The 20,869-nt window shown below is 40.7% G+C and overlaps 1 protein-coding gene across 1 annotated transcript in view; it reads right to left on the bottom strand.

Annotated features, from left to right (window-relative positions):
- Positions 1 to 20,869, bottom strand: part of LOC125484066 (spermatogenesis-associated protein 7-like) — a 95,014-nt gene that overhangs the window by 40,380 nt on the left and 33,765 nt on the right. The window contains exons 7-8 of the mRNA XM_048601327.1: positions 16,967 to 17,044; positions 14,651 to 14,708 (exon numbers count right to left, since the gene is read on the bottom strand). Of these exons, the coding sequence (XP_048457284.1) occupies positions 14,651 to 14,708; positions 16,967 to 17,044 (136 nt within the window). The remainder of the gene's footprint in view (positions 1 to 14,650; positions 14,709 to 16,966; positions 17,045 to 20,869) is intronic.

The raw sequence follows: 20,869 nt of genomic DNA, 5'->3' as shown, positions 1-20,869 counted from the left end.
TTTCTCACATTTCATTGCACTGCAATACACAGCATGAATAATTGCAGTATGGTTCAGTCTAGGGTGCTTAATTAAAAGAAATGGTTAACTTTTTTTCCTTTTCATTAAACTCTGCTTTTCCACATCTAGCTTCATCCTTAGTGGTTTTCACATTAATTTGGTTAAAAGCTTTTATCAGGCAGCACTGCACATTCTTAAATGCAAAAAAACAGTGGGAACAGATGCCAGATGACTTTCGCAATTCAATGTGTCCTTCTGTTTAGGAAAAATAATGCTTTTCATTAAGGTTTAGAAAGATAATTGAAGTTCTACAGATCAACTGATAAATGTTATTCACACATCAGATGAAATAGTTAAGCTATAAATTTTAGATCTACACTATTTTATCAGAGCAGTGGGTTGGTGCGTTTCGGGATAGTCAGGTTGGATCAGGGTTGTCAAGTCGGAGTTTAGTCACGAGTTCGAGGTAGTCAGGAAGTTAGCATGCTCAGGAAAGGTAGTCAAGACCAATACTCTATTATTTTTTGGTACGTGACCCGCTGAGGTCTGTGTGCAGTATTGACCTCTGAAACCAGAAGACAATGTATTGGCACGAGGGAACCCCGGAGGAACCTTGCAGCAGCTCTGCTTATAGTTAGGTTTAATTCAAATCAAGAGTTCCTGGGTGTCCATGGTAGCTGTGAGGTCAGGGAAGTGGTTGGGAGATTGTTGAGGAACAGTTGGGCACATCGGTGTGAGTGATTGCGGTGTGATGTCAGTTTTGTGGTTACCCAGGAGTAAAACTCCGTTTTCTCCATGTAACATTTCCTGGATAACTGACGGAACTGTCTGGATTCTTCCACTCTAGGCTTTTGTGGAGGATCCTGGGAAGTAGAGGAATTGTCCATCACAAGTTCAAATTGCCATGGAGGTCAGCATGCTAGGATTTCCACAGGGTCTTAATGCACATCTTGAGTCGTACATTCAGTATCTGATGATCCAGGGATGGAAGAATTGGGCAATTAAATTATTGATCAACGTGCATTCCAATTATCAAACAAACTCTCCTTCAAGGAACAAGAATCAAGTTAGCTGAAGAGGCTAAACATGCAGTGTCATTTCACAGTGTTTGAGTCATAGCAGTGCTGAGACTGTACGACAAGATAATAATCTTGTCAACAATCTTTTGTTAGACTTCAATAAGTACACAACTGATGCACAGGCCTTTCAAATTCCAGATGTTTCCCTACCATACTAGCCTGTGTTAAGAACAATGTGTAGGCATTACATTAATCTAGGACTGGATTAAAAGTCGTTGGAGCCCTGAGTATGAAGAATATTTGGGTTCATACACTCAGTGTCACTTGTACAATGGCCCTCATTCGTGATTCGTTAGAAGGCAGGTGTATAGTAAAATGCATAATGGAATACACTCAAAATAATTCATATTAAAACATACAATATATAATGAGATCATCCAGTTGTAACAGTCCAATTTATAGATCTAATTATTTGAGCAGGTCTATCTGTCTCACAACCAACATCAGAAATGCAATACCAATGTCCAAAATTACTTTCCTTAGCTCTATCCTTTTTCAACTTCTGCTGTGGCTGCAGCATGCAAGTGTAATCCTTTGTGTAGTGTCAGGAATGTCTTTCTAAATAAGTGCTATTGCAACATATTTCATAAACTGCTGCTGCACAGGAACTCTGTTTCAATCAGTGCCCAGAGAGCCATCCACAATGCTGTGGGTCTGAATTCACATGGAAGCCAGACAAGATAAAGATGGCAGATTTCCTCCCCAGGAGGACATTAATGAACCAGATGTGTTTTTATTACAAATGTGTAGTTTTTTTTTCCAGATTTTTAATGAATTCAAATTTCAAATATGATGGATCCAAGACAGTTCCTTCTAATCTAGCGACATTAGCACTATGGCACTGCCTCCTGGCTAGTCCAGTTCAGTTTCTGGTCTGTGGTAACCAGCAGGATGCTATTCACATGGGATTTGGTGATTAATGCGATTAGTGCTCGTTAGATGAAAAAGAAATTCCTCCAAATTAATATTGAGAAGACCAAAGCCATTGTCTTTAAACTTCATCACAAATTCAATCCCTCCCACTAACTCCATCCCTATCCCTTACCTATTGCCTGAGGCTCAACTCGACTTTTCACAATCTTGGTGACCTATTTCACTCTAAATTGATCTTCTTGAAACTATATTCTTTTCACCAATATGAAAACATTCATCCCACCCTGTAAAGTCACGCATCTCTAATCCCACGTCAGGAACTGAAACTGTCATCAATGTACTAGTTAACTTTGGACTTAAGTATTCCAATGCTCTCCTAGCTAGCCTCCCTTCCTACTGGAAGTGATTTAAACTTCAGTTGCTCATATTATAACTCACATCATCTCATTTATCCTTCACTCTTGTTCTTGTTGCCTAATATTGGCTGCAGGTCTGGCAATGTCTCAATTTTAATATTTTTATTCTTGTTTGTAAATTCCTCCATAGTTCTACCACTTCCTTTGTCCAAAATCGTCTCTGTGCTCTGCCAAATCTGGTTTATTGTGCAACTCCAATTTTGATATCCTCACAATTGACAGTTGCCTGAACCCTAAGATCGGGAATTTCCTCCCTCAACCTCTCTACATCTCTTTTAACATACTCTCTCAAATCTAGCTGTTTTATCAAGCTTTTAGTTTCCTTTTCCAAAATTTGTTTTCTTAATATCTCCTTATGTGGTTTAGTGTCAATATATATTTTGACAGTTCTCCTATACAGTGCCTTGCAATGCTTCACTACATTAAGTAAGTAATTTCAAACTTATATACTCTTTAGATACAAATTCCAATGCACAATTGTGATGCGATGAGATGGAATTTCAGAGACAGTGGGAACTTGGATTAGGATATACTCTATAGGAATACTTAAGAGAACATGCAATCAGAAAGATAATATTGAGGCAGACTTCCTGTGCAGCAGCAGAATATAAAATCTGTTACAATAGGATTTCTTTAGAGGGACAATCCTGACACCACATTTGGGATTACATTTGCATGCAGCAGCCACAGCAGAAATTGAAAAATGATGGAGCTAAGGAGAGTAATTTTGGCTGTTGGAAGCTGCTCAAATAATTAGTTCTATAAATTGGACAGTTACCAGTGGACAATCTCATTTATGCATTGTATATTGTATTATGAATTATTTTATTTTAAGTGTATTCCTTCATGCATTTTACTATGCACCTGTTTGAATGATACAAGCGACAACGAGTATATGAACTGAAATATTCTTCATACTCAGCGTCCTAACAACTTTTAATCCAGTCCTGGATTAATCTAACTCCTTCATCACATTGTTCTTAACACAGGCTAATATAGTAGGGAAGCATCTGGAATTTAGAAGGCCTGTGCATCAGTTGTGCACTTACTGAACTCTGCAAAGATTGTTGATAAGATTATTATCTTGTGGAACAGTCTCAGCACGCTATTCAAACACTGTGAAATGACACTGCATGATGAGCCTCTTCAGCTAACTTGATTCCTATTCTTTGAAGGAGACTTTGTTTAATAATGCACGTTGATCAATAATTTAATTGGCCCAAATCTTCCACTTTCTTTATCACCAGATACTGAATGTGCGACTCAAGGTGTGCATTAAGACCCTGTGGAAATCACAGCATGCTGACCTCCACGGCAATTTGAACTTGTGATGGACAATTCCTCTACTTCCTGGGATCCTCCACAAAAGCCTAGAGTGGAAGAATTAAGACAATTCTGTCAGTTATCCAGGAAATGTTACACAGAGAAAACTGAGTTTTACTTCTGGGTAATCACACCCCTATCACTCACATTGATACACCCAACTGTTCCTCGACAATCTCCCAACCACTTCCCTGACCTCCCAACTACCTTGGGCACCCAGGAACACTTGGCTTGAATTAACCCCAACTATATACAGAGCTGCTGCAAGGGTCAACAGCGACCTCCCACATTTCATGAATGAATAAATAAAAACTACAGCTACAAGAACAGGTCAGAGGTTAGGAAGCCTGCAGTAACTCATATCCTGATTTGCCAAAGCCTGCCCAACATCTACAAGGTACAAGGCAGTAGTGTGATGGAACACTCTTCACTTGCCTGGATGAGTGTAGCTCCAATAACACTCAAGAAATGTAACACCATCCATGACAAAGCATCCTGCTTGACTGGCATCACATCCACAAATCTCCACTCCCTCCATCACCGACACTCATTAGCAGCAGTGTGTACCACCTGCAAGCTGCACTGCAGAAATGCACCAATGTTCCTTAGACCACACCTTCCAAATCCATGACCACTACTATCTGGAAGGACAGGGGCACCAGATACATGGGAACACTACCGCCTGCAAGTTTCCCTACAAGCCATCCACCACCCTGACTTGGAAATATATTGCCATTCCTTCAGTATCTCTCAGTCAAAATCCTGGAATTCCCTCCCTCTCAGCATTTTAAGTGGACTACAATGGTTCAAGATGGCAAGTCACCACCACCTTGTCAAGAGCATTAAATATTAGCAATAAATGCTGGCTCAGTTGGTGATGCCACATCCCCTGAATGAATTAAAAAAAAGTTGAGCAATATGATATGGAATACAGTCACTAATGGAATGCAAATCAGTGACTGTTAACAGTTGTATGGAATGTTAAATTATTTAACAAATAAAGTTGATTATTTGGTATTGATAATTATTTCAATGTTGTGGCCAATAGGACACTATGATGAGGAGATAGGATTGTTCCACTGGTTCCACAATCAGATGAACTGATTGCAGATAGCCAACTAGAAAGGTGGCGCTGGCTTTCTCTTCACTACTTCCACTGTTTCTTTTTTATCCTTCTCATCCCCTTGTTTCTGCTCCTTAGCTGCTTGCTATATACCAAGCAACAAGGGGTTGTGCTGTTCTGATAGCAAGATACTGCAACATTTAGCAAATAATGGTAAATAACCAATAACCAAGTTCTTTGCAATACCTTCAGAGTGGTCCAAGCAGCTTGACTATTCTTTCCATAATTCAATGAGCTACTTGGTCCATTTCATGTTGTAGCATGACTTCCATTCTATCCAGGATGCTCAAATATGCAGAGTCATGAGCCAGTGGTCAGTGACTATTCCTTACCACCCAGTAGTAATCCTCTGGTTTGACCTTTCAGGAGAATGGTCTGCCAACAGAATGACTTTTGCCAGGAAAATGACCTATGTCCTGCATATGCCTTGATCATGGGCGCAGAAGAACTAGAAATGGAGTAAGTGTTTGCAAAACATCTTAGAACTTGAATGCAGAGCCTGGATGGATTAGTGAATGGAGTCAATAGCACTCTGCACCATGAGTAAATGTGCAACAGTGGCTAAGCCATGTACGTGCTCTGTCTGTTCATCTTTGGCAAGAAACAAGACAATGTACTCAGCTTTCTTTGCGTGTACGGTCTCTGTGACCTCCCATTAATGAAAGTGGATGGTTAACTGGGAGATGCTAACATTGCCTGTTGCATTCTGAAGGATGTTTGATGCATATATGTTCATGGTCACAGTAACCTACAAAGCCACTGACAATATTGTCATTGCCCAACTCTAAGGATGTGATTTTGACTGAAACACGTGGTACATTTCAGTGAGCACCTCCTTGAAACAGCAGACAGCCTGACACCATGTTCCTCACTAATGTTGAGATCAAAAAATTGTTTCCTGAACATGCTGAGTAGATTTGGGCTTTTGCTTAGAGCCATCCTCGTCCTACTCTTTCAATCTCCTTGTTCTCCTCTGTATTAACTTATCTCATTCACGCAACCATGTTTCAGGCCGTGTGGACATAGCCTTTATAATGTGTTGCTGTTCACTTTGTAAAGGGTAATTCTGGCTTGTAGTGTTTAAACTGGTACACAGAAATGTCACCATGGCTCATCAAAGGAAACCATTCATGAAACTCCGCAAAATTGACACTTTACCAAAATATGGGAGCATTCACTCCACAGGGTTACTATAAAGGTTCAACATGATTTTTATTTATAGAGTGCTTTCAACATAGCATAATATCCAAAGGAGCTTCCCAGTGGTGTTATCAAACAATATTTTGACACAAAGTCACACTAAAACCTTAACAGTAGCTGATATGGGTTTTAAGGAGCAGTTTCGAAGGAGGAAAGAGAAATAGACAAATGGGGTTTAGAGGGAATTTCTGGATGACGAAACCAATTCCAGAACAATTAAAGTCAGTGCTGATAGAGACATACAGCATGGAAACAGACCTTTTGGTCCAACTCATCCATGCTGACCAGATGTCCTAAATTAATCCAGTACCATTTGCTAACTTTTGGCCCATATCCCTCTAAACACTTCCTATTCATGTACCCATCCAGATGCCTTTTAAATGTTGTAATTGTACCAGCCTCCACCACTTACTCTGGCAGTTCATTCCATACATGCACCACCCTCTGTGTGTAAAAGTTGCCCCTTAGGTCCCTTTTCAATCTTTCCCCTCTCCCCTTAAACCTATGCCCTGTAGTTTTGGACTCAGCTAGTTTGGGGAAAAGACCTTGGCTAATCACCCTATCCATGCTCGTCATGATTTTATAAACTCCTATAAGGTCACCCCTCAACCTCGGATGCTCCAGGGAAAATAGCCCCAGCCTATTCAGTCCCTCTCTATAGCTCAAAACCTCCAACCGAAATATGATGCGTGTAGATAACTTGGAGGGCTACGGACAGACACGGGGTGGGGGGGGCGTGGTGGCGGCGGTGGTGGTTAGAGGGATAACATAAAAATATTTAAAAACAGGGATGAGAAATTAAATACATAATGCTGCTTCATCAGGAGCCAACATAGGTCAACAAGCACTGTGGTGATGTGTGATTGCAATGGTGTGAGTTAGGACATGGACAGCTAGTTCTGGATGACTTCGTACATTTTTTTCATCCTACTAGAGCATTTATTGCTCATCCTTAATTGCCCTTACAAAGGCTAAAATGAGGAGTTCAGCCAGGAGTCAGAATCAATTAGAGTATGTGATTGAACTTGGGAGAGAACACCATCGGAAATTCACAGTTTAAAAAGGGGATTGTAAGGCACTGGGATTGAGTGCAAGAATAGAAAAATATAAATCCAAGGAAAGTGGGCAAGTGATTGGTTGATCAGTACATCTATTTTTCTCTTTCTAAACTAGAGTATCATCCAAAATTGAAAAAAAACAATCCTGTGATTATAATGGCATTGAGTATAAATACAGAGAGTCGCAGTAGGTTTGTTGGGGAGCTGCACAGAGATCAGTCAGGGGTCTAGTGAGTCACCAGTTGGGACTCTGTCCAAGATGGTCAGGAGGATGGGCCATGATCAGTTCTGGGGATCTGCTCAATGAAAATCAAGGAATTGTAATGGGCCACTACTGTGGTAGCAAAGTTGGGAAGTCACTTGTGTGGATTGGTGGGAGCATGCTGGGTTACAGAAGGGACAATAAAAGTGAAAAGACAATAACGTTGAAAGAGGGAAACTCAACATATAAAGGGAATGATAATGCACTGGAGGACCTGGATTTCTTCCGGATGGGAAACATCAATGGTCACAACCATTCCGGCTTCAATGTGGAATACTGCAGCACGATGGTTAGTGTGACTAAGCTGTAGGTTATATTGAACACTAGGGGAAGAGTAGCACTTCCTTACACAGGGTTCTAAACTGAGGTGCGGCTAAGGACAGATAGCCTGTGCAGCTTGGTTTTTAAAAGACAGTACAATTCGGAGTGTGCTCTTGCATTTGCAATTAAATGCCAGCCACACCCCCTGTGTTCCCCGAGAAGTGTTGCTCTTTGGTTCTCTTCCCACGAGGTGAATGATGAAGAGGAGCTCCTGATTGGCAGCACTTGACTGGATGCATGCCTGGGCTTTAAAAATGGCACCGGTGCCAGGAATCCCAGGGTGTTTTGGCAGTGTTGAGTATGTCCACCTCTGGCAAGTGGGAAAATATGACAAGCAGGGTGCCTTACAGGCTTAATGCTCAGCTAATAAGGCAAGTTTCCGAAAATAGGCTGAGCAATTACACTCAGGTTCATTGAGAGAAACCTTCTATGAAACTTGTTAAAATTGATACTTAGGTGATTTCTGGTAAAATTCAGCCATATCTTTCTTTTCTTTTTTACTACCAAAATGGACAATTTCACATGTTCCCACATTATACTCAATTGCAGGTCAGGTCCAATAACTTAATCTACATCTACCCCGTTGTTGCCTCCTTATGTGCTCTTCGCATCTTGTTTTTCTACCTGTCTTTGTGTCATCAGATAAGTAACAACTATACCTTCAGTCACATCATCCAAGTCATTTATAAAATCTTAAAAAATGTTGAGGACCAAGCACTGATCTCTGTGGCACACACCAGTTGTTGCATCTTTCCAAGCAGAAAATGATCACTTCTGTCTACTCTTCGCTTCCTGTTAGCCATCCAATCTTCTATCCATACTGACATGTTACCTTCAATATAATGAGCTTCTATTTTCATCAACAACTTTTAATGTCATCTTATGCAGTTCTTTCGTATCAAGACTTTCTTTCTTCCACTCTGGCATTGTAGGTCTCGAGGTAATTAAACAGTGACTGAATAAATAAGTAACCCTTATCAAGTGCCTGAAAATCTAAGTACAGTAAATCCACAGGTTCTGCTTTATCCATACATGTTACTTCCTCAAAGAGCTTCAATAAATCTGTTAAATATGATTTCCCTTTCACAAAACCATGTTCATTCTGCTTAATTACCCCAAATGTCTTGAAATTCCCTGCTATAATATCTTTAATAATAGTTTCTAAAGTCTTCCTCATACCAGATACTAAGCTACCTGGTATTTAGCTTTCTGTTTTCTGTCTCCCTTCTGTTTTGATTGAAGGAGTTACATTAAGGATGAAGTCCAATGGAACCTTGGGACCTGTCACCTGCAGCTCCAACAATTTGCCCAATACCACTTCTCTAGTGATTATAATTTTCTTGAATAACTCCCTCCCCTCTATTTCCTGATTTATAGCAAATTCTGTATTCTCTGTTGTGTAAACTGATGAAAAATACCTGTTCAATTCTTTATTTTGCAATATTACTTTTCTAGATCACATTTTATTGGACCAATGCTCATTTTGTTAACTCTTTACTTTTTAAGTATTCAAGTATTTTAAGTATTAGAAACTCTTACTATCTGTTTTCATGTTTCTAATTAGCATCTTCTCATACTTTAATATTTCCCTTATTAGTCTTTTAGTCATTCGTTTTTTTTTTATATATTACGTCCCATCTTCCAACCTATTCATATGTCATTATCTGCTTTCTCTCTAAGCTTGATACTACATTTAACTTTTTTAGTTAACCACAGATGGTAGGTCCTCCACCTGGAACTTTTCTTTCTTGTTGGAAAATGTTTATTCTGTGTAATCTGGAATATCCCCTTAAATGTCTGCCATTGTACCTTTGTTAACATTTCCCTTAATTTAATTTGCCAGTTCACTCTAGCTACTTCTACTTTCAGCCTTCTTAATTGCTCTTATTTAAGTTTAAATAATAGTCTTGGACCCACTCTTCTGTACTTCAAAATGAGTGTAAATTTTAATGAGTACTGAAATTTAGGGATACCTTCACCGTGATGAATTAATTAATTCCATCTCACTGCAAAATACCAGGATACTACAGATTGTTCTCTGATTGGGTCCAGAACATGCTCTTCCAAGAAACTATCCCAAAAACATTCTGTGAGCTCTTCATCCAACTACAATTATTCATTTGATTTTTCCAACCTATATGTAGATTTAAATGCACATTGATATTGCCATATCTTTCTGACAAGGTCCCGTTGTTTGATCCTTTATTACAAGCTTTACCATGTGGTTACTGTTCTGGGACTTATACACCACTTCTGCAAGTGACTTCTTCCTTTTATCATTTTTCATCTCTACTAAAACCACTTGTATATCTCAGTTTCCTGAATTTAGGTCATCGATCTCTGTTGTGCTAATACCATAACTAATTAACAGAACTATTCTTCCACATTTTCCTATCCTTCCTATCCTTCAACATGTATGCATAATTTGCTGATTTCTGTTGGATAGACGAGAATGGAAACAGGAAATGCAATCCTACAGCTGGATAATGGTGTAGTGGAATTAGAAGAGGATGCTACGTTGAACTATTTCAAAAGCCTGAGACATGTTGAGAAGGACATGTAGATTGTAGAGTGGGAGGTGAGGTAGTGCTCAAAGATTTTTTCTTATGAGAAGAATGGGAAGGCAGCAGATTTGAAAAAAGAGCAGGACTGTACAATAAGAAAGATAATCATTAATACTATCAGCTAACATGAGGGCCAAGTAGGGAAATAAATGCTGAACAGTTTTATGGAAATAAGATTTAAAGAGCAGAACATTACTTCTCAATAATCTAAGTTACTGCAATAAGAAGTACATCATGTGTATCCTGTCCGTTTATAGCCAGCACAATTTCTGCAGTTCCTTTTAATGTCACACCGTAATTAAACTTGGAAATTAGTGTACAGCACCAAAAGGAGAATGATGCAATACTTTGGTCACAAAATTAGAATAAAGGTAAACAGAGACAAGATCTGGACAATATCCAGGTTTGGGCTGACAAGTGGCAAGTGACATTCGTGCCACACAAACTCCAGGCTATGACCATCACCAACACCCCTTGACATTCAATGGTGTTTACCACCATCGAATCCCCCACTATCAACATTCTGGGGGTTTTTACTGACCAGAAACTCAAATGGACTCACCAGATAAACACAGTGGCTACAAGAGCAGGTCAGAAGCTAGGAATATTGCGGCGAGTAACTCACCTCCTGACTCCTCAAAACCTGTCCATTATCTACAAGGCACAAGTCAGGAGTGTGATGGAATACTCCCCACTTGCCTGAATGGGTGCAGCTTCAACAACACTTAAGAAGCTGGACACCATCCAGGACAAAGCAGCCCACTTGATTGGCACCACATCCACAAGCATCCACTCCCTCCACCACCGACGCTCAGTAGCAGCAGTGTGTACTATCTATAAGATGCACTGCAGAAATTCACCAATGCTCCTCAGATAACACCTTACAAACCCGTGACCACTTCCACCTAGAAGGACAAGGGTAGCAGACATATAGGAACATCACCACCTCCAAGTTTCCCTCCAAGCCACTCATCATCCTGACTTGGAAATATATCACCATTCCTTCCCAGTCAAAATCCTGGAATTCCCTCCCTAATGGCATTGTTGGTCAACCCACAGCAGATGGACTACAGCGGTTCAAGAAGGCAACTCACCACCACCTTCTCAAGGGCAATTAGGAATGGGCAATAAATGCTGAGCAGCCAGCGATGCTCACATCCTACAAATGAATAGACAGTAATTGGAGGGAAAGATAGACAAAAAATATAGAAAAAGGAATCAGAGGAGAAAATGGATGACGTAAATAATGGATTGGATGTTTCTGACATCTATAAATCTTATAAGAGCAGTGCAGAACAGACAGAACTGCAGATCTATGGCAATCAACAGTCCAGGAAGAACATGATTCCAACAAACAACAAAGCATCGAATTACTCAACATGTATACCTTTTTTGCATATATCTTCAGTTTTATCTTGATGTTATGCTAACTAACACATTCAAATAAATATAGAATCTTCTTCTGTATTTGTATCATTTTCTTAGGTCCTGGCTGCATCAGCAGATGTGGCATACCACTAACAGAGAAAGCTATACATCTCATTTGCACTGGCTGTAATTTATAAATTGCACCTCTGTTTATGTCAAGAAGTAAATTACCCTTTTAATTCCAGTGTAAACCGTTTTCAGGCATTAGTCAAGTCTAATAACCAACAGACAAAATCAACATGCTCATAGCTTGGTAGTGTGAATGTACTGATTAACTAAAGAAGCAAAGTCATGATGAGTAGCACATTTGTAACATTGCAGGAATACTAATGGAATTTTTATTCCACAAACTGATCTTGTAGGTGTAAGTGGCATCTATTCTTGAAAAAGTGATTCTGAAATAAATTACTAGACATGGAGATGCCAACCAATTAAAAAAAAATAACATATCTGGGTGAATTTATATTTTGGTATTGTTTCTTCAAGCGTAAGTAACTCACTTCTCTTGCATGTGGTTAAGTTTACATGTTGCCCACCACTAGCCTGGTTAATTGAAAGTTTGTCTTCTTGCTGTTCTCACAGTTGCTTCATGCGTGCTGCACTCCAAGGTGAAACAGTCAGCCTACTCTGTGCTGTATATATGGCAGGTTCCTGCTTACCACCAAGCCAACTTCTGGCAGTCACTCATTTGCATACTACTCGATTATTTCACAAACCACCAGAACAAGGCATAGGAACAGGAGTTAACCATTTAGCCTGTCAAGTCTGCTCTGCCATTCAATATGATCATGGATGATTTTTGGCTTTACTTCCATTTTCCGGCTATATCCCCATATTGCTTGATTCCTAGACACCAAAAATCTGTTGGAAATTCTCACCTGACCCAATTTGAAACACATTTTCTTAAACAATAGCATTTAAATCATCTAAAGTTCTCAATGGCATAACAGGAGAAGACTGTGAATTTCACTAGCTGTGAAGGCAGTCATCATGATTCAACACATCACCAAAATTTGACTAACAACCCATCAATATTGTGTGGACAATCATGATTCCCACGTTAATCAAAGTTTCATGCAGCTTTCCACCAAGGTCCATTTGCCAAATCCTTCAGCGCTGAAGAACTAACAACAGTGGCAGGGCTGTGAATTGTAAAGCCCCTAATCAAGAAGCTGCACACAAGTGGCAGATGCATGAAGGTTGTTGGGTACCTGCATTAGGAGGAAAACCAATGATAACATCTTCGACAAACACACAAATCTGGCAGAGTACTGGTCTTATCAGTCACTACCTGATTTGGTTCAATTATGCCAAACATTACTGTTCTGATAAGTCAAAACCTTACGTAGTTATGGCTGAGTGCACTAGATACATCAATGTCTGTGCAAATTCCTGGCTATAGCACTGAAGACTTATGTTCCATAACTAGCAGCACTCCAAGCCAAAGTGTTCCAGTATAGCTACAAAACTGGCATTTGTCTGACAATGTGTAAAATTGTCCCGTTAGTTCTGAACACAAAACACAGTAGAAACTTAATGCATTAAATTACTGCCCCATCAATCTACTACTTTAATTCATCAATAAATTGATGCAAGGTGTCAATGCTTTCAGGTGTAACCTACTAACTAATAACTGACCTTCACACAAACCTGATGCTCTCTTGCCACTATTATGATTGCAGCACAAACCCTGCATTAAAATACTCTTGGGTAATGAGTACCTTCACATGGGTCTGGTGGCGATGTGGTAGCATCTCTACCTCTGGGTCACGAGGCCCAAGTTCAAGTTACACCTGCCCCAGAGTTGTGTAATAACATCACTGAACAGGTTGATTAGGGAAGTATCTGACTACCTTTACCCCTGTGCATGGAATCCAAAATTATGGCAAGCTAACACAATTTAAAGCCAAACTGTACTTGAAGGGGTAGTGCATTGGGGATTAAGCAGATGCTGGAGGACATTTTAAAAGCCATTCTATTCTCAGAAATGGCACAATACTGGAGATAAAAGACTCCAAATACTTCCAATGAAATCATTAGACAGAGAGGCAGAAGAGAAGAGATTCATTTTATCTACAAGGGACATGAAATTGGCCAGAATTCTCTGGGGCTTAAAGGGAGTCAAAACTCAAAGAGCTAGATGCAATGTAGCAAAAAGGTTCAATGACTTCAGACAAGTGGTGAATGTCAATGAAGGCAATCTTCCAGTAACATATCTCACCAATTGCAGCACTAGACTCACTCCCTGACTCAAAACACTGCACTTCCCTGCATTCACTTCTCAACGATTGTTATCAATCAGGACTCATACCTAACATTCACAGCTTTATCTCCCCCTTGCATATTTTGTACTGGTGCTAGTCAGTCATGACAGCTATGTTATCCAAACATATTACATCACATTCACTTTCACACTCCCTTTTCTCTTGTAGGGCAATCAGAGGAAGCAGGTGCTAAGCAGTGGGAGTTGGGCCTAGCTGCAAGTTATAGAAAAGAAACTTTTTTAGATCTGGGTGCCAACAATAATCAGACAAAATATAAAATAAAGAAGCTCTTGGATATTCATCCTACCAATAATTTTTGAAACTTCTTTAAAAACCAAGTTGTGAATAGTTAAGCACACATTTAGCTAACAGTATATTTATTTTCTGCTATACAAAGTTGGCTTTACATATTCTTATGTAACTATTATAAACTGGTTATTTTTAAGGCCATATATTCTTATACTTGCAGACTAACACTATAGTTTTTTTCCCGGATCACAAGAAAATTCTCCCCTGATGCTGGATTTATGCATTTGTGTAGAAGAGAATCCTGGAACAATCTGAGAAGAATTGCTGGGTAACAGCAGAAAGCTATTTTTTGTCAGCTAACACTTAAATGTGGGAATAAAATCAAAACTTCTGGCCATTAGTATCAAGCTCTGACAGTTGCCTTATATGCTTATGTCACTGTTCATACAATAATTACTGCATGGATTATCAAACATGAACCGTAGTTTACCTCATTAAGATGGTATTTGCTCCTTTCAACGTGTATTTGGAAAATGTTTTCCAAGATCCTATAAAAGATGTAGAAACAAATTAAGCAGAATGAATTTGTTTTTGTTTTACATAGGATGACAATATTTATGTTTCAAAATATTTAAATAATTTTAGTTGTACAAAGTTGAGAAGGCTGTTAAAGTTACGTATTTACAACTCTCCCAGAGCTCAGCAGGCAAATCCAAAGCTTTGTATTGCCTTGAATCACAGAGAAAAGATAGATTCCAAGTTCAATCTCTAGTCTACACTAAGTTAGCCAATCTTAATTGGGGTATTAGAAGGTGTACTACAATTGGACTTGGCTATAGTTTCTATTCTTGACTACTGTATAGCCAAGTATGCATTTGATGATGACTGGATTGTGCTTGGTTATAATGCTACTCATAAGGGCATTAGATTTATGGCTACTTCAGAGTTACAGACACAACTTCAGTCAAAAGATATCCTTATACTCTAATAAAATGTAAACATATCTGTTGAAAACAGTGATGCTCCTCCATTGTACACGTATCAACCCTGAACATCCAGGCTTACTCATAAAATATGGTCATTTGGTGAAGTGCTGGATAGGTTAGTCAGTACTTGAAACCGCATTTCATACTCCCATACAAGGAAATCAATGAACAGAAAGAAAAATTGAGTAGGCTTGTCAGTATAATATCACCCAGACTGCTTCACCATCCTAAATTAATATTTCACACTGAAATGCACTGTTCAACAATGGTAGGCAGGATTTTGGAAACACATCATTATTTTCTCTCATGGCAGCAAGGTACCTCACCAGGAGCTGCCCATTGGAAATTTAAAGATGTTGGGTACAAATGTATGTGCTCTATGCACCCAGATTGTCATTTTTGTTCTTGATGGTTAAGACCTTCAATGTGAAAATTATGACCTGTTATGATCCCGCATCAGACGGCCTGATTTATGTTATGATCTGGCATGGGGCCAGAAACTTTTAACTGTAAAACAGACAATGTGTGAGATCCAGGGATCTTGCTAAGAGAATAAAGCCACAAGATACATCACAGCTTTGAACAAACATCAACTTTCCTATACAATTTTAGAACAGGAAGACAATCTACAATACATTTTCAACTTATTTCTATCACCCAGCATTTACATGTGGCGAATATGAGTAAACAAGCTAATCAAATGGATGACAGTCCACATCAAATAGCAAATGCAATCAATATAGATCCAACGGAATTCCCAGCAATTCTCCCCAGATGCTAATACCACAGTGGGTCAATAAATCTTATTAAATTTCACAAGGAATTACAATTCTTCACTTCTGCTGATCTGGTCTTGAAACTCTCTCAACAAGCATTCTGTCATTGATTGCCTCAACGATTCCTTCTTGTCTGATTAATCACTTTCCTTTTCTGATTCAAGGCTCTCTGGATTCTGAAAGTGCACCCCCCAGCACTCATTCACAAACATTACTGGAGCTGCTTATCCATAGAAAGCTTCACCCAGCTAGTCAAGTCCCTGTTTCTTTCCCCACACTTGAATCCTGTTCAGTTGCATCAAGCAAAAACTACTGGTCAGCTTTTCAACCAGCACTCTCTCGACTATACAATGAAGTTTTAATGTTCACAGGCTTCCTCTGAGTCCCTCATGCCTTCTCCAACACACAGCCAGCGACCTCATACTTTCTGATCTCCTTAGGACCTCTTTTCAGTCCCAATTCCAACAATGAGCTGCTTCCTAATTTCAAGAACTTTTTCCCAAATTCATTCTAATAGCACAGAGCTATCCAACTTCTCTTGATTCCTAAGCTGAGTCCTAAGCTTTCACAAAATCTGCACAGTTCAGCTGCCTTCCCAGCAGTAAAGCTAACTGCAGCACCCCTAAACATGGAGTTTACTTCTCTCTATCTAACACATTCACTGCCTATCCCCTTTGAACTCCTCTTCTGTGATGCTCAAACTGTTCTGAATAACCTATTGAAAACCTTGAAACTGGTTCCACCCTTATTTCTGGGCAGAATTGAATCTTGCTACCTAGGATTTCTTGGAATAGTCTGTTTCATAAATGTTCCCACTTATAGATTGCTGGTTGCTCTGCACACAGATGTAGATAAATAAAGAATTTCATCTATTTATCATTACCAATTACTTCTCCATGCACCCAAAATTGTCATATTTGTTCTTAGTGTGTGAGACCCTGTAGCTTCAACATGAAAATTATCACCACAAAAATAACTTACAGTAAATAAATATACTTGTAAAATACGACAGTTCTGGGAAATGTCCTATTTCCTCTAATTTACCTGTTAGAATGGTAACCTCTGAGCAATATATCATCTGTTACTTCTTTGAGAAACTGTAAATATTTCATTTCATTTTCCCTGGAGAAACATGATATAAAACAGCAGTATTATCATTCTGTTTGATGTTTGATTTACTCACTCATGAAATGAGGACATTGCTGGCTGGACAAGCATTTTTTGCTTATCCCTAGCTGCCTTTGAGAAGGCGATAGTGAGCAGCTTCCTTCAATTGCTGCAGTCCATGATCTGTAGGGAGACCCACAGTGCCTTTATGAGGGACCTCTAGGATTATGACCCAATGACAGGGAAGGAATGGTAATATATTTCCAAGTCAGGATGGTAAATGACTTGGAGGGGAACTGCTGCACTTGTCATTCTAGTTGGTAGTGATCATCGGTTTTCAAGGAGCTGTCGAAAGATGTTTAGTGAATTTCTACAGTTAATCCTGGAGATAGTACACACCGCTACTACTGAGTTTCTGTAAGGGAGGGACTGGATGCTTGTGGATGTGGTGCCAATCAAATGGGCTGCTTTGTCCTAGATGGTGTCAAGTTTCTTGAGTGTTGTTGGAGCTGCATTCATTCAGGCAAGTGGAAAGTCCTCCACCACATTCCTGACTTGTGCCTTGTAGATAGTTGACAGGCTTTGGAGAGTCCGTCTCTATCCGGTTTTTATTGCTACTCTATTTATATAACTCACCCAATTAGTTTCTTGACAATAGTTACCCCAGAACATTGATAGTAGGGAATTCAGTGATAATAATACCATCAAACATCACCGAGCAATGGTTGGATTGTCCATTAGTTGACATGGTCATTGCCTGGCATTTGTGTGGCATGAACTTTACTTGCCATGTTTCAGCCCAAGCCTCAATATTGTCCAGGTCTTCCTTCATCTGGCCATGGACTGCTTCAGTAACTGAGGATTCATGAACTGTGCTGCATATTGTGCAGTCATCGGTGAGCATCCCCACCTCTGACCATATGATGGACATAAGGTCATTGATGAAGTAGCTGAGGATAGTTGAAATTAGGAGACTACCTGAAGAACACCTGCAGAGATGTTCTGGAGCTGAGGTGACTGATTTCCAGCAACCATATGGAGAGATTTCACCCGATTCCAATATTGCTAGGGGTCCTTGATGCCACACATGGTCAAATGTGGCCTTGATGTCACCTCACCTCTGGAATTCAGCAATTTTGTCCATGTTTGAACTAAGGCTGCAATGACGTCAGAAGCTGAATGTCCCTGGTGAAGACAAACTGGGCATCAGTGAGCAGATTATTGCTGAGCAGGTGCTGTTTAGTAGCACCATTGTTGACACCTTCCATCACTTTACTGATGATTGAGAGTAGACTGATGGGGTGGTAATTGGCTGTGTTCAATTCGTCTTGCTTTCTGTGTACAGGACATACCTGGGCAATTTTCCACGTTGTTGGGTAGATGTGTTGTAGCTGTACCACAAGATCTTGCCTTGGGGTAAGGCAAGTTCTGGAGCACATGTCTTCAGTACTGTTGCTAGAATATTGTCAGGACCCCTGTCCTTTGCAGTATCCAGTGCCTCCAACCATTTCTTGTTATCGCACGGAGTCAACTGAATTGGCCGAAGTCCAGCATCTGTGATGCTGGGGTTCTCCGGAGGAGGTCAAAATGGATCATCCACTCGGCACTTCTGACTGAAGATTTTGTGAATGTTTCAGCCTTATCTTTTGCAGTGATGTGCTGAGCTCCCCCATTATTGAGGATGGGGATTCTTGGGGAGTCTTCTTCTCCAGTGAGTTGTTTAATTGTCCACTACCATTCACAATAGAATGTGGCAGGACTGCAGAATTTTAATATGATCTGTTGGTTGTGGAATGATTTAGTTCTATGGACCATTTGTTGCTTATGCTGTTTAGCATGCAAGTCGTCCTGTTTGGTAGCTTCACCAGGTTGATGCCTCATTTTTAGATACGTCCGGTGCTGCTCCTGGCATGCCCTCCTGCACCCTCCACTGAACCAGGGTTGACCCCCTGGCTTGACGGTAATGGTTGATTGGGGGATATGCCGGGCCATGAGGTTGCAGATTGTGTTGGAGTATGACTTTGCTGCTGCTGCTGTTGGCCCACAGTGTCTCATGGGTGCCCAGTCTCAAGCTGCCAGATCTGTTCGAAGTCTGTCCCATTTAGCACAGTGATAGTGCCACACAACACGATGCAAGGCACACTCAATGTGAAGACAAGTCTTTGCCTCGAGAAGGATTGTGCGGTGGTCACTCTTACCTTACTCTTACTCATGGCAGATTAGTGGGGTTGGAAATACGTTTGTTGCTACCCTCAGCACCTAGCGTAGTTCTCTTCTAGCAATAATTTTCTTTAGGCCCCTTCCACCTCGATGAGTAGTGCTACTGTCAAGCCGCTCCTGGTACTGAATATTGAAATCTCCGACCCAGAGTACATTTTGAGCTCTGGACACCCTCACTGCTTCATCGAAGCATCATTCAACGTGGAGGTATACTGATTCATCAGTAGAGGGAAGATGGTAGGTAGTAATCAGCTGGAGGCTTCTTTGCCCATGTTTCACCTGATGCCACAATACTTTACGATATTAGGAGTCAATGTTCAGGACTCCCAGGCAACTCCCACCAGACTGTATATCACTGTGCCACCATCTTTGCTGGGTCTGTGCTGCTAGTAGGAAAGCATATATCCAGGGATGGATATGGTAGTGTCAGGGACATTGTTTGTAAGGTATGATTTCATGAGTATGACTAGTCAGGCTGTTGCTTGACGAGTCTGTGAGACATTTTGGTACTAACCCCCAGATGTTGTTGCAGAGAACTTTGCAGGATCTTTTGGGCTGCTTTTACTATTGTTGCTTCTGCTGCCCAAGTGATCTATCCAGTTTCATTTCTTAGTTGAGATTTCGTAATGATTGATATGACTGAGTGGCGTGCTAGACCATTTCATATGACAGTTAAGAATTATCCATGTTGCTGTGGGCATGGAGTCACATGTACACCAGGATGGCAGTTTCCTAGCTCAGTAGTGAACCAGAAATAGTAGGAACTGCAGATGCTGGAGAATCTGAGATAACAAGGTGTAGAGCTGGATGAACACAGTAGGCCAAGCAGCATCAGAGGAGCAGGAAAGCTGACGATTTGGGCCTAGACCCTTCTTCAGAAATGGGGGAGAGGAAGGGGATTCTGAAATAAATAGGGTGAGAGGGGGAGGCGGAGAGAAGATGGATAAAGGAGAAGATGGGTGGAGAGAAGACAGACAGGGCAAAGAGGCGGGGATTGAGCCAGTAAAGGTGAGTGTAGGTAGGGAGTTAGGGAGGGGATAAGTCAGTCCAGGGAGGACGGACAGGTCAAGGGGGCGGGATGAGGCTAGTAGGTAGGAGATGGGGGTGGGGTTTGAGGTGGGAGGAGGGGATGGGTGGGAGGAAGGACAGGTTAGGGAGGCGGGGACAAGCTGGGCTAATTTTGGGATGTGGTAGGGGGAGGGGAGATTTTGAAGCTTGTGAAGTCCACATTGATACCATTGGGCTGCAGGGTTCTCAAGCAAAATATGAGGTGCTGTTCCTGCAACCTTCGGGTGGCATCATTGTGGCACTGCAGGAGGCCCAGGATGGACATGTCGTCTAAGGAATGGGAGGGGGAGTTGAAATGGTTCGCGACTGGGATGTGCAGTTGTTTCGTGCGAACCGAGTGTAGGTGTTCCGCAAAGCAGTCCCCAAGCCTCCACTTGGTTTCCCCGATGTAGAGGAGGCCACATCTGGAACAGCGCATACAGTATACCACATTAGCAGATGTGCAGGTGAACATCTGCTTGATGTGGAAGGTCTTCTTGGGGCCTGAGATGGGGGTGAGGAGGGAGGTGTAGGGGCAGGTGTAGCACTTCCTGTGGTTGCAGGGAAAAGTGC

This window comes from Rhincodon typus, chromosome 9 (assembly GCF_021869965.1).
Source record: "Rhincodon typus isolate 14 chromosome 9, sRhiTyp1.1, whole genome shotgun sequence".
Taxonomy (NCBI): Eukaryota; Metazoa; Chordata; class Chondrichthyes; order Orectolobiformes; family Rhincodontidae; genus Rhincodon; species Rhincodon typus.
The sequence above is the reverse complement of the archived record's forward strand: the minus strand, read 5'-3'. Positions and strand labels throughout refer to the sequence as shown.